The following is a 16,244-nucleotide window of genomic DNA, read 5'->3' as shown; positions in this document are numbered from 1 at the left end:
AGGTCAGGACCCCAATTGAACAGCGAGCAGGAAACTTTCCGAAATTCTCAGTGTAATACTGAACTCAACCAGTAGGTGGCGGTGCAGCTCTTCGGCCCGGCCATTTCTTCCATTTGCTCTAAATTTCATTGCTGGAGAGATCCCTTCCCCCTTGTCTGTTCCATGTGTCCCGGGATCCTTCCATCCAGTGTGCCCTCCTGCTGCACAACTACTACCCGTCTAGCTGAACTCTTGTACCCCTGGAAATAGATTTGCCCTTTCCTTACAGGCCCATGGGCATGAACTACTGGGGGAGTCCCAACTGCCAGCCCTGCTAGAATCAGCCTGACACCAGTAAGAGCAATACCAGGGAATCACTTTGCTTCTCCGGCGAGTCATTGCGGAACCCTAGAGATACCCAAGAGTAAAGCAGCATGGCATCTCCTACTTAGCTTCATTGACAAATAAAGAGGGTGGCTGAGCCCAAGAGACTTCATAGAAAACAAAATAAAGAAGAGCAGAAGATGAAGCCCAGTATCAGTAGGGTCGGTATCAGCCCTGGTATCTGACAGTTTCTCTCTGCCCCCCCCCCCCCCCACAGTACAAGGTCTCAGTGTGTTCTGCAGAGCAAAGTCCCGAGTCTGTAACTGCTCCTCCTCCTCCTCCTCCTGAGACACTTCTCCTGCCCTCAACTGCACCCACTCCCCCAGCAACAAACACCTGACATGTACAGAACTGGCCATTCATAACATTCATATATATCATATAAGTGATACATACAAGTGATACATACAAGTGATAAATACAAGTACTACATATAAGTGATACATACAAGTGATCCATACAAGTGATACATACAAGTGATACATATAAGTGATCCATACAAGTACTACATACAAGTACTACATACAAGTGATACATACAAGTGGTACATACAAGTGATACATACAAGTGGTACATACAAGTGATACATACAAGTGGTACATACAAGTGATACATGCTTATACTGATACACCATTCATTCTTCTGCACATTTGTCATCCATTGTTGCTCCTGTCTTGTGGGAACAAATGTTTAGATATCACTAACACTGGAGTGCTCGGTGTTACTCCCTAATATCTGCTGGGTACTACCTCCTGTATTTTCATCTTAAAAAACATTTACATTGTATAAGTCAGTCTGTCGCTATTTTGTCATTTTACACACTTTACATTCATTTACTCCCTAAAATTAGGACACGTCTTCTTCAAGTTCTGGTGTATCTGGCCTTTGTATTATTTGGATATAGGAAAGGCGCAAATCAGGGCAGTGGATGGACTTGGGGTGACTGTGCTTTAAAAGCTGCATGTGTGCAAAGTGCATGGCACAGTGTCGTGTGTGTGTGTATAGTATTATACTGAGCATAGATTCTCCATCATACACACACACACATATACAGACACACATATACAGTTACTCCATGATATACACTGTCAGACACACACACAAACATGTACAGACACACACATACACAAATACAGACACATACACACATATACACACACACACACACTTATACAGACACACACACACACATATATACACACACACACACACACACACACACACAGACAGATACACACAGACAGACACACACATATACAGACACACACTCTTATACCGACACACATACATACACACACACACATATACACACACATATACACACACATATACAGACACACACACACACACACACACACATATACACACACACACACACACATATACACACACATATATACACACACACACATATATATTTACACACACAGTCCAACACAAACACAAAATCCCCCCCCCCACTGATTTAGCAGGTCACCCCACCTTACTTCACTGTATGTATAACACAGTAGATATAGAACTATAAATGGTACTGAGTGATCTGACTCTGCAGTGGTAGAAGCCCATGTACAGTGAGCTCTATACATTACATACATGACATAAATACATATATTAATAGACACACATGAGTGCAACATACAGCGCTATATATAGGGAGCAGTCACATTGCCCTGTGTATATTACTATATATGGAGCGCTGGGGAGTAAAGGCTGAGCAGAATTATCCCAATTTATTTAAGATATCCACTACCCACTGTAACTATCAGCCCTATAGAACACACATATAGTCTCTAGGGTCGGTTCCAGAAACCTTGGACCTTTTCACTTCTATTCTTCCCAACTGCCTCCCCCAGTGACCCCGCTCTTTACCCCCAGCCGACCCTTCACTCCCACGCAAGAAACCTCACAAGCAACTTTCTCAGTTCATAAAGATCCCATGAGCCCTGTTTGTAGAATGTCAACTGCAGTTTGGTCTCATGATTTGTTTCATATCTCCCTATCTGCCAACGGTGCGGCCACTAACTGCCACTTTGCGCCGGAAATACAGCTACAGGGGCTGCTGTGCGTGTTCACTGCTACTCAGAACTGATGTGGGCTAGAGGGGTAAGGAATAGTCTCACACATGCCTTGTGCTTATGAAGAATGTCCTAGTAGGAAATTACTGGGAAAATACACATTATTGCACATTATATAACGGTCTAAACACAAGTACAACCTGTCCTATAATTATAGTCCCCTATATATGTATATATATATAAATACATACATGCACACACACATATATATATATAGATATATGGATGTGTGTGTACAGATATTTCTGTAAAAATCTCAATTTATTTTTACAACTTTAGTAAATTCTTATTCACAAATATTGGGGGGTGCTGACCATTTTTCTTTATTTTTGTCTTTTGTTGACCCTGCACCCCTTTAAAAGTTTTGTGTTCCTGACCCTGTACTTCCCTAAAGGCATTGTGAGCTTCCCTACACACATTCTGTACAAGTTCACACACACATAGAACTAAATATAATTGGGTTGGGGGAGATGTGGCTGGTGTACTTGGCACTGGAGACTGATCTCTGCAGCCAAAAAAAAGGCTCTTGCGCAGATTTTTCCAAGTGAAGAAATATGTTCAGCTGCTAATGCTACCCTGGGTGTATAGGCTGAACATGTATCACATATGCAAGCGATCTCATCGCACCGATCTCTGTCCAATCTATGGTGAGTGCCATGGGATTCCCAGATCTGTGTGTTGATCTGCAGCAACTCAATATCAGTCCTGAGCACATAAATGGTATTGGTTCGCACACTATTTCGACCAAATCCTTATAGAAATTACAGGGATAATTGAAGCAGATTTGTATTTTTTAGTCTCTGTACATATGATGGATTCCTAAATATATACAGTGACATTGTTCTCCTCTGTACATAAACTAAATATATTGAAATAATATGCAATAATAATAGGAAATAATATACAATAATAATATGAAATAATATGCAATAATAATATGAAATAATATGCAATAATAATATGAAATAATATGCATAATAATATGAAATAATATGCAATAATAATATGAAGTAATATACAATAATAATATGAAATAATATGCAATAATAATAATATGAAATAATATGCATAATAATAGGAAACAATATGCATAATAACAGTAAATAATATGCAATAATAATAGGAAATAATATGCATAACAATAGGAAATAATATACAATAATAATAGGAAATAATATACAATATATGAAATAATATGCAATAATAATATGAAATAATATACAATAATAATATGAAATAATATACAATAATAATATGAAATAATGTGCATAATAATATGAAATAATATGCAATAATAATATGAAATAATTTACAATAATAATATGAAATAATATCCAATTAAAAACGAGAAATGGAAATAAAACATTTTTTCCTATACAATAAAGTTTTTTTTATCCATCTTATTGGTTGTGCTTTGATAATCATACCGTTTCCAAATATTACCAAGGGAATCTCGATTCCTAAAACCTTGATAAATCCATTGTTTGTGTATTACGATGTTTATGTTGATGAGTGTGAAACAAAATAAATGTATAAATACGAAATAATCGCCTGCGAAGCGTTTTTGTCGCTGTGCGACAGCGATTTTTCCAGTTTCTGGGATGCGAAAATGTTCAAATGCGTTCCACGTATATTATCATTTCCTAATTATTGTGGAACAAATAATAATTTGGTTGAACTATAAATATATGTATAGAAAAGAATCTGCTAACTACAAAGATGTATTGTAAAAAGCTGGTGATTCGTGGGGAAACATATGGCGAGTTTGATGCGGTTACATTGGTTACAATATGATATATTTCATTGCATTATCTGGGGAACGACATTAACCCGTTCTTATCTCTTTTGGACTCTATAAAGAGCTCCTAGAGGCTGATGAATGAAGTTAGCAGGGATTAGGCAGGAGTGCAAGTCTCTATATTATCCCTGGGCTCCCACGTGTCCTTTATGTGGATCATTTATAGGAGAAAGTGCTGCATTTAATCACTTTTATTCACTTATATGTGAGACACACACACACAGGGAAGCCACAACAAGGGGTAACAAAATGTGCAATAATTATTCTGTAATTAGAGTTTCATTAGATTAAAGGGCAGGGTTGCTTGACTTGTTTTACAAATATATGAAAAAAAACATAACTTTATAAAAATCATAAGATCTTTAGATTCTTCCTCTTTCCATGGAGTATTTTACGTTTAGTTGTAAATAAGGAACAACTAATCAGGAAATATTAGTGGCCAGGGGTGTAACTACAGAGGAAGCAGAACCTGCAATTGCAGGGGGTCACAGGAGGTATAGGGACCCCAGCAGGCCCTAATTACTGTGCTATTTCATTATATATTGGTAATACAGAAAACCTCTGAATATTTAGGGGGCCCTAAAATATATTTGCTCTGGGGCTCAATTACTTCTACTTTCACCACTGATTAGTGGTACATAGAGGTGACACTTTATATATAAAAACGATGGAGGAGGAATTATGATGGCAAAGGGCACTTTAGGTAGAGTGGAGTGAAAAGGACAATTTCCCCTTTAAAGTTCAGTTGCTATCCAAACACAAGTAAACATTCAGCGCAGAGAGGAAAGGGTGCAGCAGAGAAGGGGCGTGGCTATGGCACGTCTGAGGGAGGGGATAGCCAGTTGCAAATGCTTAAACATTCCCATTAATGGGAGGGGCCGTCTGTAGGAGGCGTGGCTAAAAGTCCAAGGCACCGAGAGCTGAAATGTGTTGGATCTCAGGGGCTGCCCTCAGAGTTGCACCAAACTTTGTAAGGGGAGAAGCAGCAGAGAAGGGACAAGGGAAGAAAGTGAGAGGCAAGAAGCTACAGAGCTGTAACCCTGCAGCACTTCCAGGACTGATCCCCCACTGTTACATTAAAGCTCCACCCGACCTACCCTCCAGCATGAATGGTACCGACCGGCCTAGAGAGGGGAAGCTTTGCTGAGTCTCCATGGTGGGCCCATTGCTTGGATCTAATGAAAAGGCCGGGACGTTGGTGGTCTCTTGTGGACTTATTGGACTAAACACGTCTCCTGGGGTAGGTACCCCTGCTGCACCCCTTCCTTCCCAATGGCACCTCTTCAAGGGGCTCTGGTTTCACTATCTCTGAGTGTGAGATGGAGCTGTGTGTGTGTATCACAGAGACCACGTCTGTAAAATGTGTGTGTAAAGTTGTATCTGTACTGTATTGTATAAGTGTGTAAGTTATAGGGAAAATGTGTCCCTGCGAGTGTATTTCTATATAATAAAGTGTGTGTAAGTGTGTTACAGTGAGTGTGCCTTAGTGTACATGATAATTGGGAATATGTGTCCCTGTGAGTGTATTTATATATAATAAAGTGTGTTACAGTGAGTGTGCGCCTTAGTATAACGAGGTAATTGGGAATATGTGTCCCTCTGTATTTCTATATAATAAAGTGTGTGTAAGTGTGTTACAGTGAGTGTGCTTTAGTATTACTAGGTAATTGGGAAAATGTGTCCCTGTAAGTGTATTTCTATATACAATAAAGAGTGTGTAAGTGTGTGGGGGGTATAAAGTTTAATAGTGTGCATGTGCGTATATCAGTGTGTGCGAGTATATACGAGTGTGCGGTAAATTTACAGGCGGGTGTGTGTGTAAAAGTGGCTACACTCGTGTGTGTAAAACATTATATGGGATGTACCAAATAGCCAGTGCTTAATAAATTACACGTGCGTGTGTCGCTTTACTGGAGTAACGGGGACTTTGCTGGACCCCCAGATTCTCAGTGGGAGATGATATAGAAATCACAGCCCACCCTGTGGGTCTCAGTGGGGTAATGAGGTCCCTACTTTCCATGGAGAGATATAGGGTTTATTTAGTTGCAGGGAACGGCACCCGGTAGGCAAGTCGCTGCCATGCGACGCGACTGGACAAGAGTAGCTGCGACTGCTTCATTATTTCCCCGGCTCATCTGCCCGTGCATTAGGGTCACATCTCAGCTGAGGCGGCTCCCATAAAGCAGTGACAAGTATCTCTTGCAAGAAATAGATTTCTTCTTATTATATCGGTTTAAACACAATATTAATAGTCGCAATACATCACTTGATATTGAAGAGTCGAATAGTTCTGAGCAGACAGCGCTAAAGATGCAAATTCAATTAACTCAGGACTGTTGTTGATCTAAGGAGCTTGTGTAGGACAAACAACATCTTTTGCACAGCCATAGATTTATAGAAATGAGACTCTTTAATTCCTACTTGTGCTTCTTAACCTCTTGGGTGCCAGACACTATCCAACCTGTCTGCTCCAAGTAACCCAGTTGTTACACCTTCATTTTCTACTCGTTATATTAAAAACCTTGTTTTTCCTTGCCTTGAAATATTAATCCATCCGCTACTCTTCAAAAATCGCAGGGGCAAGACATTACAAATCCAGGTTAAAATATTAACAATTAAAAGCGCCCCTTTAGAATCAATATAATTAATAGTTAAGCACACAGGTAACTCTTAAAATTAAAATAAAGAAAGGAAAGAGGGGGGGTTGCTGCTGGCTATAATAAGTAGTAGATTTGTTAATTGTCTGTGTGTATTTATTAGGTAGGTATTATAATTGTACATGAACATTAGCTACAAATTGAATTTTTATTTTATCTTTTTTTTAGGGAGAAATACTTTATAATAATTGCTAATCCAACATATAAACATAATAAATCCAAGTTAAATTATATTTTTGGTGGAATAGATATTTGTCATCATTTTTAATTCGATTTTATTTGTTATAAAACTCTCAAACTGCCCCTAGCAAATCTATCTGATCGAAAATACACAATAACAGCACAAGCAACTACACAAGAGTCTACAAAAAAAAATAAAAGAGAATAACATATTTTTGGTGATGTTTGGACTCAATAATGCGATTCGAAATCGTGGGATTTGAGGACCAGTATTTTGATTTTTTACTATATAAATTTAGGCAACACGTTCAACTTTATTCTTGTTCTCACTAACTTATTCCTAATAAAATTTGAATGAAGATAAAATACGGTTTCAAGATCTTGGTTTTTTATTGCCAGGGCTTGTTGTTGTAGTAGTGATGAGCAGCTTATTATGTGGTTTATGTGTATTGGGGGAGTTATAGTTGTGTACAGGTTTTTGTGCTAGTGATATACATATACAACCTGTCTATTGTTTTGTGTGTGTGTATAGATTGTATATTGATAGTATTGTGTTGTAAAGCAAGTGAGGATCTCACTGTATATTGGAATGAGGTATAAAGGCTGGATATTATGACAGACTAGTAGTGTGTTGTATATGTATTGTACAGTCTGTGTATTGTGCTACTGCTACACCGGATAGGGTTTAGTAGTGACCTACTTGTGTATTATGTTAGTGTAGTGTATTCAGTATCGATTTTAATATTGTAATTCGGCATTATACATTGTGTGAGTGTGTTGTGGTGCAGTCTGTAAATTGTGTTTAGCTTACTCTGTACAAGAGTGTTTATTCTGTATATATATACATATATATCTATATATATCTATCTATCTATATATATATATATATATATATATATATATATATATATATATATATATATATATATATATATATATATATATATATATATATATTAGTTCCATGTTTTTGCCCCTACTGTGCCAGGCTGCAGTTTATATTTTATGTATCAAGTACATGGCCCAGGCCTGGGTGTAAGGTGCCAGCTGAACAAATGGTCCAACTTTCTGATTATCCCCAGCCTTGTGTGTGTGTGTTTGTGTGTGTGAGTAAGGAGTGTAATTGCACATTTAGGCCCCTGTTTGTTTATAATGGGGAATTAGTGCCTGCTCCCCCACCATGGGGTATGAAATGAACAGGACACATTACAGCAACCAGTGCAAAAACCTTATTACTGCCCAAATATCTTCCTTCTGTACACATATTTATACCAGTGACTTTACAGCTGCTATAAGTTTGTGCCCAGGGGTAGTGAACTATAAATGCAAATATCTACTGGCCCCAATTCATAACTGTGAATGTGAGAGTGAATGTGGTTAATAGAATATTAATTAGAACTCCTATAAGGGTTTCTCCCTGTGCCCAATGTCTATATATATCAAATGGCAATGCTAAGCTTCCCACATCACTTGAGAATCCAGGGGCACGTGTAATATTTAGATTTTTATTCAACAGCTCTCCAGTTTGCAATTTCAGCAGTCTGGTTACTAGGGTTCAACTTACCCTAGCAACCATGCATTGATTTGAATAAGAGACTGGACTATGAACAGGAGAAGGCCTGGATAGAAAGAGGAGTAATAAAAAGTAACAATAACAATATTGTAGCCTTACAGAGCATTTGTTTCTTAAATGGGGTCAGTGACCCCCATTTGAAAGCTGGAAAGAGTAAGAAGAAGAAGGCAAATAATTAAAAAACTATATAAAAATAAATAAACAATGTAGACCAATTATAAAATAGCTTAAAACAGGCCATTCTATAACATATTAAAAGTTAACTTCAAGGTGAACCATCCCTTTGCATTTTATTTCAGGTGCAACTTTTTAGATGGATCTTCTAGATTCTAGAATTTCCAAGTGATCGTGTTCCCTTACCATGGAGCTCTGTGTTTTACAGGCTGTAAACTCCGTTCTAGGATCATTGGGAGTGAAGTTGTACTATAGGGAGAAATCATTTTCTATCGCCGGGAAAACGCCGCTTTAGAATCGCTGTATCAGTGCGGGAAACTCTCGGTGTTACAGAAGCGTCTCCGGGAAAGGCAAAGGTCCTTTATTATTATTATCAGCTCAGTTAGCGGCGGGGTCGGCGCCCGAGCGTGTTGGTTAATGTGCACATCAGAGAGGCCCTTGTGGTTGGCTTTACTAGTCTGTGACCATCTGGAAGGGATCTGATTTTATAGTGGATTTGTTTAGAACCTGCAGTGTCGGGAAAGTGTTGCTTTTTCTGTATGTTTGCTGATGAATGAGTTGTTGGGGACCCAAAGGCGAATGGCTCTCCCTTCCCCGGAATTAACCCTTTGCTCCCCACAATTAAAATGATATATCCCAGTGGCAGTGGAAAGGTTAATAAATGTATAGAGACTGTAACAGAGATTAGGGGGGACATGTTGTTCTTTTAAACTTCCACCTATCACATCACTGCATACATAGATATATTATTATTATCATGGGTGTCCGCTGAAGGGGCAAGAGGGGGCAGTTGCCCCATTCTGGCTTTTCCAGCTAATTCCAAATAATTGTCTGTAAATTTAATTCTCAAAAACGCAAACATGTTTTATACTTCCCACCCCAAGGCAATTCTTAATTAGGTTATCTTCATTGGGATACTACCCTATATGATATTACTTGGCCCCACCTGGAAAATTTTCTGCAGACACCCGTGATTATTATTATTATTTAATTCCAAGCCCTGCAGGGTATTTATAAGTGCCCTGGACTCTGCAGCCTGGTCGTGCCCTTTAAATACAGAACCGATGTCCTTTGGAAAATCTTCATCTGATACCAATGACTTTTAACTCCAGGTTAATTGCTCTTGTCAATAATTCTGTTCTCTCTTCTTCCCTTCCCTTAGGGATTGGCTGCCGGCGACTGGGGAGTTGTCAGTGGATCTGCGTCAGTAGAAAGGTGCTGCTGGGCTCTGTGACTTCCATCCCTCTGGGAAGATGGGCAGCAAAGCTCTTCCAGCCCCAGTCCCTTTACACCCATCTCTGCAGCTCACCAACTACTCCTTCCTCCAAGCAGTGAACACCTTCCCGGCAGCAGTTGACCATCTGCAAGGACTTTATGGACTGAGCGCTGTACAGACCATGCACATGAACCACTGGACTCTGGGATACCCAAACCTACATGGCCTCACAAGGTCCACCATCACTGAGATGGCAGCAGCCCAAGGCTTAATGGATGCCAGGTTTTCTTTCCCCGCTTTACCCTTTGCCACACACCTTTTTCACCCCAAACAAGGAACCATTGCCCATGTTATACCAGCCTTGCACAAGGACAGGCCCCGCTTTGACTTTGCCAACTTAGCCATTGCTGCCACCCAGGAGGACCCACCTAAAATAGGTGACTTGTCCAAGCTGAGCCCTGGGCTTGGGAGCCCTATCTCAGAGATTAGCAAGTTGTCCCCTGACCGAAAACCTTCCAGGGGGAGGCTGCCCTCCAAGACAAAAAAAGAATTTATCTGCAAGTTCTGCGGGAGGCATTTTACCAAATCCTACAACCTGCTCATCCACGAGAGAACGCACACAGACGAGCGGCCATACACGTGTGACATATGCCACAAAGCTTTCAGAAGACAGGACCACCTGAGAGACCACAGGTAAGGCTCCCTGCATGCAATAAGGCCATATGTTATACTGCATAACCATGTGTTTATTGGTACTGGCTCACTCCTTTGTTTATCCATACGTGCTATTGTCTATTCATTAGGAAGGGGTGGCTGTTTGGTCTTTTAATTTAATTTTATTTAATTTGGAGTACATTTGGAGACACACCAGGACGCTACTATCCTATTATCTAAGTCTGAATTGGGCTAAACTAATTACTGAATCCAAAATAGCCATGGGGTGTAGAGAATACAAATATATGCCCCACCACCAGGTCTGGACTGAGAATTAAAATAGGCCCTGGCATTTCAGGTACACAGAGGCCCAATCAGCCCACAACAGCCCACTAAATACTGACTTTCTATGGGACCTTATAGCAGCCCCTCTGGCATTTTCCAGAACCCACAGATTTCCAGTCCGGACCTGCCAACCACCCACCTATTATTGAATATTAAATATTATTAAGGGGTGCCAAAATGTTCTACTTCTACAGGGACTGCAATTCACAAGAGTCTTCTAAGAGTTTGTATTTGTTTGTAAACCCAGCAATATAGAAATAATTTAAGCAGTGTATTGTACTTCTATACACATGGTGCATTTAAAAATGGTTAATATGGCTGCATTTAGCAGTCAGCTGGATTTGCTGAGTAACCGTGAAAACGTTTCACCCCCCCCCCCATCCAAGTGGATTCTTCAGTTTAACTGTTAATACAGGGGATAGTAGCATATGGTCTGTACCATTTACTTGTGGGGGTATCTGTCTGTTACAGTATGAATCTGGTCGGGAGGCAGCCAGACCCCACAGAGGCCAGAAAATAGGATATCCTTTAGTATAAGGGAAATTCCTGCTCAGCAGTCCCTAAATCTCTTGGAAAATTCACCTTCCATCCTCCTCGTACATAGCAGCAAAGCCTTTCCTCTCATATAAAAATAAATCATTCCGCTGCTCCAGTGCTATAAATAAAATTGTGGCTTGTTTTTATAGTTTTTCCACCCACAGTGGGACAGGCCCGTTTTATAATTTACAGCCTTTGTGGCACATGGAGGGTTAAACGAGGTCTCAACTGAAGTTGGAGGGATTGGCAATACACTAACATGGGTGTTCTTTCTGCAGCCCTCCAACTGTTGTTGAACTACAAGTTCTAGCTCCATAAAGGCTATCTATGGTGGGTCAGAACTGCAAAAAAACAAGGGATTTATACAGTTTTATGCATTTGAAGGGGGTGTTGGGTAGTTGCAGATCAAGGGTTACTCTAGACTCCTGGTAATGTGGCACATCAAGAGTAAATGAAGTCTTCTGCTGATGTGGCACATCAGGGGGTATGAACTGTTTCTATTCATGCACTTTGGCAGTAAAGAATGACTTCTCTGTTTCACATTGACGTTTAGCATGGCTCTTGTTCATGTTGAATATCAAGGGTTAAAGGGATACTGTCATGGGAAAAAGTGTTTTTTTTCCCCAAAACACATCAGTTAATAGCGCTGCCCCAGCAGAATTCTGCACTGAAATCTTAAAACAGATTTTTTTTATATATATTTGATTTGAAATCTGACATGGGGCTAGACATATTGTCAGTTTCCCAGCAGCCCCCAGTCATGTGACTTGTGCTCTGATAAACTTCAGTCACTCTTTACTGCAAGCTGGAATGATATCACCCCTCCCAGCAGCCTAACAACAGAACAATGGGAAGGTAACCAGATCCCTAACACAAGATAACAGATCCCTGGTAGATCTTAGAACAGCACAACAAAATCCAGGTCCCACTGCAACACATTCAGTTACATTGAGTAGGAGAAACAACAGCCTGCCAGAAAGCAGTTCCATCCTAAAGTGATGGCTCTTTCTGAAACACATGAACAGGCAAAATGACCTGAGATGGCACCTACACACCAATATTATAAATAAATAACAATCCCTTTAAGTATGGCTTGACACATCAGGGGTTAAGTATGGCTCCTGCTGATGTGATTGGGGATTGTTATGTGCCCACCCTAAGGCTAAGGGCACACTAGGCGATAGCGCCGCGATTTGACTTTTAATCCGCAATCGCTGTGGAAACTTTTGCGCTGGCGTCTATGGGGAATCGCGACAAATCGCCAGCGTAAAAACACACGCGGCGATCTTTTTTCTATTGTCGCTCGAAATCGCCTAGCGAGGCGATTTCGAGCGACAATAGAAAAAAGATCGCCGCGTGTGTTTTTACGCTCGCGATTCCCCATAGACGCCAGCGCAAAAGTTTCCACAGCGATTGCGGATTAAAAGTCGCGGCGAACAGTCGCCGCGAGTCAAATCGCGGCGCTATCGCCTAGTGTGCCCTTAGCCTAAATATGGAGCCTGTATGTACAGGAGCTGTGTAGATAAGAGAAGATCCCAAGGTCATTGTTCTGCAGGTAGTAAAACTAATAGATTAGAGTAGGACAATGCTCAGTGTTTGTGCCTCACACACTACAGACTAATCTATTGGGCAGACAGGGCACGCAAAGCTTTTGATCAGCATCACTGATCTGTTTTCAATAGGCCAATTCTGGTTAACCATCCACAGAATGAGCAGGAAAGGGGTAGGATCCAAGGGAAGGGGGGGGGGGAGGATCTGCATTGGAGATGATAAGGGATCATGGACTGATTGATGTGGCCCAGTGTTTTCTCACAGTGTTTGAACCCAACCTTGTTATTGATTTGCAGATACATTCATTCCAAAGAGAAACCATTCAAATGTCAGGAGTGTGGCAAAGGATTCTGTCAGTCCAGAACTCTGGCCGTGCATAAAACCTTACACATGCAGGTGAGATGGACCTCCCCTTCTACTTTATTCTCTGTTCCAACGGGCCTGATGCTCTCTAGTGTTAAAGGGGTTGTTCACCTTTAAATTAACTTTTAGTATGATGTAGAGAATGATATTCTGAGACAATTTGCAATTGGTTTTCATTGTTTATTATTTCTGTTTTTTTGAGTTATTTAGCTTTTTATTCAGCAGCTCTCCGGTTTGCAATTTCAGCAGTCTGGTTGTTAGGGTCCCAATTACCCTAGCAACCATGCATTGGTTGGAATAAGAGACAGGAGTGTGAATGAGGAGACGGGCTGAATAGAAAGACGAGTCATAAAAAGTAGATTTTTAGCTTTACAGAGGATACGTTTTTAGATGGGGTCAGTGACCCCCATTTGAAAGCTGGAAAGAATCAGAAGAAAAAGACAAATCATTTAAAAACTATAAAAAAATAAATAATGAAGAACAATTGGAAAGTTAGTTAGAACTGACGATTCTATAACATACGAAGAATTAACTGAAGGATGAACCACCCCTTTAACTGGAGGTGATGGGAGATATAGTTGCAGAACAGCTGGAGAGCCACAGGCTGAAGTTATAATATTTTCAGACAGTGATATTCAGAACTGACTTTAGGGAGTGCAAGAATGAACGTTGAACCCACACTATGTATGGGGAAAAAATACCTTTCCACCCTGCAGGCTTATCTCCAATATGGTGTATAGTTATGGTGGTGCCTATAACTGTGGCATAATGTGTATAGTAAGGTAAGACAGTGCCAGAGAATAGTAAAGAAACATTGAGTTGGGGAGCTACTTGTAGTAAGTTACTGTGTCACAAGCTCCAATGCAGGTTGTTGTGACCCCACTATTGTCCTCACTATTAATGCAGCCCCTAGTGCTAATGAAGGATTTCTACTCTAGAGATACAATGTCTCTTAGGGCTGATACAATAAAAAATAAAAATAATGAAATACCTCTAGTGATTAACTGCTCCCTGCACCCCCCATTATTCTTTGGCACCAGAGCTTTCCATATGGCAGATTCCACATCTGTATCCACAGGTTTTCCCTATAAAAATAGCAATGTTATAAGTAATACGTGGATTTAAACCTATACTCTGTTGTATTTTCGGTTATATATCCTTATAAACGGTGACTAGTGATGTCATCGGTTATAAACGATGACTAGTGATGTCATTTTTGTCACATGACTCACTAAAACTTGTGTATTATATTAAATAAAGTACCCCTTGTTGGAAAATATGAGGATGTTAGAAGTAGCCTTAGAAGTAGCCTTGGAGTTCCATGACCTGTACAAAAGCACTTGCCTCATGTTTTTATATGGTTATGAAACTCATAAGTGACTTATAATATCCTTATATTTTACAATAGGGGCTACTTTATTCACTATATATCAGTAAGCAGTGGCGTAATTAGATGTTACTGGGCCCCACAACAAATTCATTTTAGGGCCCCCAACATATCCAGAGGTTTCCTGTTTTACCAATATATATTGAATTTGCTTATTAAATAGAGACCACGTGAGCCTCTATTTAATAAGCAAATTTAATATATAGTGAATTTAATAAGCAAATTCAATGTATCTGATTACAACAAAGTGGTCTACAGGTTACACACCCCTGATGTCCTTCATCACCAGGGTTATACAATAGAATATGTTCTATTCACCCTCTGACCCTACGGCCCAGCGACCTACCCCTATAACAGGCCCTGGATTATTATGAATCTGAAACTGAGCTGGACCAATGCTTCCATCAGATAAATTGAGGCTTCCTCAGGTGTTTAGGCTGCTAGGGGGTGCTCCCTGTTAAATGATGATTAGCCTGGCCCATGCACCCTCCATTGCTCTATCTGACTGTTAGCCCAGTTTGGTGTTGTAGTCACATTAGATAACGAAGGAGAGACGGTGTGAAGGATTAATCCTTTGCTTGCTTCAAATCTGAACAGGAATCACCCCACAAATGCCCCACATGTGGAAGAACCTTTAATCAGAGAAGTAATCTGAAAACTCACCTTCTTACCCATACAGACATCAAGCCCTACAGTTGTGAGCAGTGCGGAAAAGTTTTCCGGAGAAATTGCGATTTGAGGAGGCACAGTCTGACCCACAGCCCCAGACAGGACTTCTAAAGATGGACCCCAGGGCCCTGCCTCCTTCTCCCCCCCCCCACATTCCCCCATGGGGGTCACTGCTAAAGCACAAGGACTTGTTAGAATGGACTGCATCTCTGCAAGGATAGCCCAGCAGCACTACAGTTCCCATCATCAGCTGGCAGGGGATTCTGGGACTTGTAGTAAAGTACAAAAGTCTGCCTGCTCCACAATGAAGGCCGATGTTGTGCTTTGTACAGATAACGGCTCATTTTAGAGCTATGTAAATAGCGCTATACTTTTTTATATTATTAATATTATTGTGCACAATGGTACAGATGTTTGGGAGGATACAGACTTAATACTGTATTGTAAACAATAAAAAAGAAAATCTGTTTTGCAACGTTGCTTATTATCTCCTTTATTGCCATTTGGTTCCCACGTGAATATTTATTATAGGACAAAAACATAGACTATATCCTGGGCCCCTGAACCACAGAGCTTGCCATCTGCTTTGGCATATATATATATATATATATATATATATATATATATATATATATATATATATATATATATATATATATATATACATAATATTAAATATAAATGTAATAATAACAATAATAA

At 40.1% G+C, this 16,244-nt stretch overlaps 1 protein-coding gene across 3 annotated transcripts; it reads left to right on the top strand.

Annotated features, from left to right (window-relative positions):
* The first annotated feature begins 5,165 nt into the window (after positions 1-5,165).
* On the top strand, positions 5,166-16,017 carry osr2.S (odd-skipped related transciption factor 2 S homeolog). 3 transcript variants are annotated; one of them, XM_018268816.2, is made up of 4 exons: positions 5,166-5,476; positions 9,983-10,729; positions 13,420-13,519; positions 15,471-16,017. In XM_018268816.2, the coding sequence occupies exons 2-4, from the start codon at positions 10,074-10,076 to the stop codon at positions 15,651-15,653; spliced, it is 939 nt and encodes a 312-aa protein (XP_018124305.1). In that variant the 5' UTR covers positions 5,166-5,476; positions 9,983-10,073; the 3' UTR covers positions 15,654-16,017.
* Positions 16,018-16,244: the final 227 nt, after the last annotated feature.

This window comes from Xenopus laevis, chromosome 6S (genome assembly GCF_017654675.1).
Source record: "Xenopus laevis strain J_2021 chromosome 6S, Xenopus_laevis_v10.1, whole genome shotgun sequence".
Classification (NCBI taxonomy): Eukaryota; Metazoa; Chordata; class Amphibia; order Anura; family Pipidae; genus Xenopus; species Xenopus laevis.
The sequence above is the reverse complement of the archived record's forward strand: the minus strand, read 5'-3'. Positions and strand labels throughout refer to the sequence as shown.

Coding starts and splice junctions, on each gene's coding strand:
- osr2.S (XM_018268816.2), top strand. CDS start 10,074: ATGGGCAGCAAAGCTCTTCCAGCCCCAGTCCCTTTACACCCATCTCTG. Junction 10,730..13,419: donor GACCACCTGAGAGACCACAG/GTAAGGCTCCCT, acceptor ATTGATTTGCAG/ATACATTCATTCCAAAGAGA. Junction 13,520..15,470: donor ATAAAACCTTACACATGCAG/GTGAGATGGACC, acceptor AAATCTGAACAG/GAATCACCCCACAAATGCCC.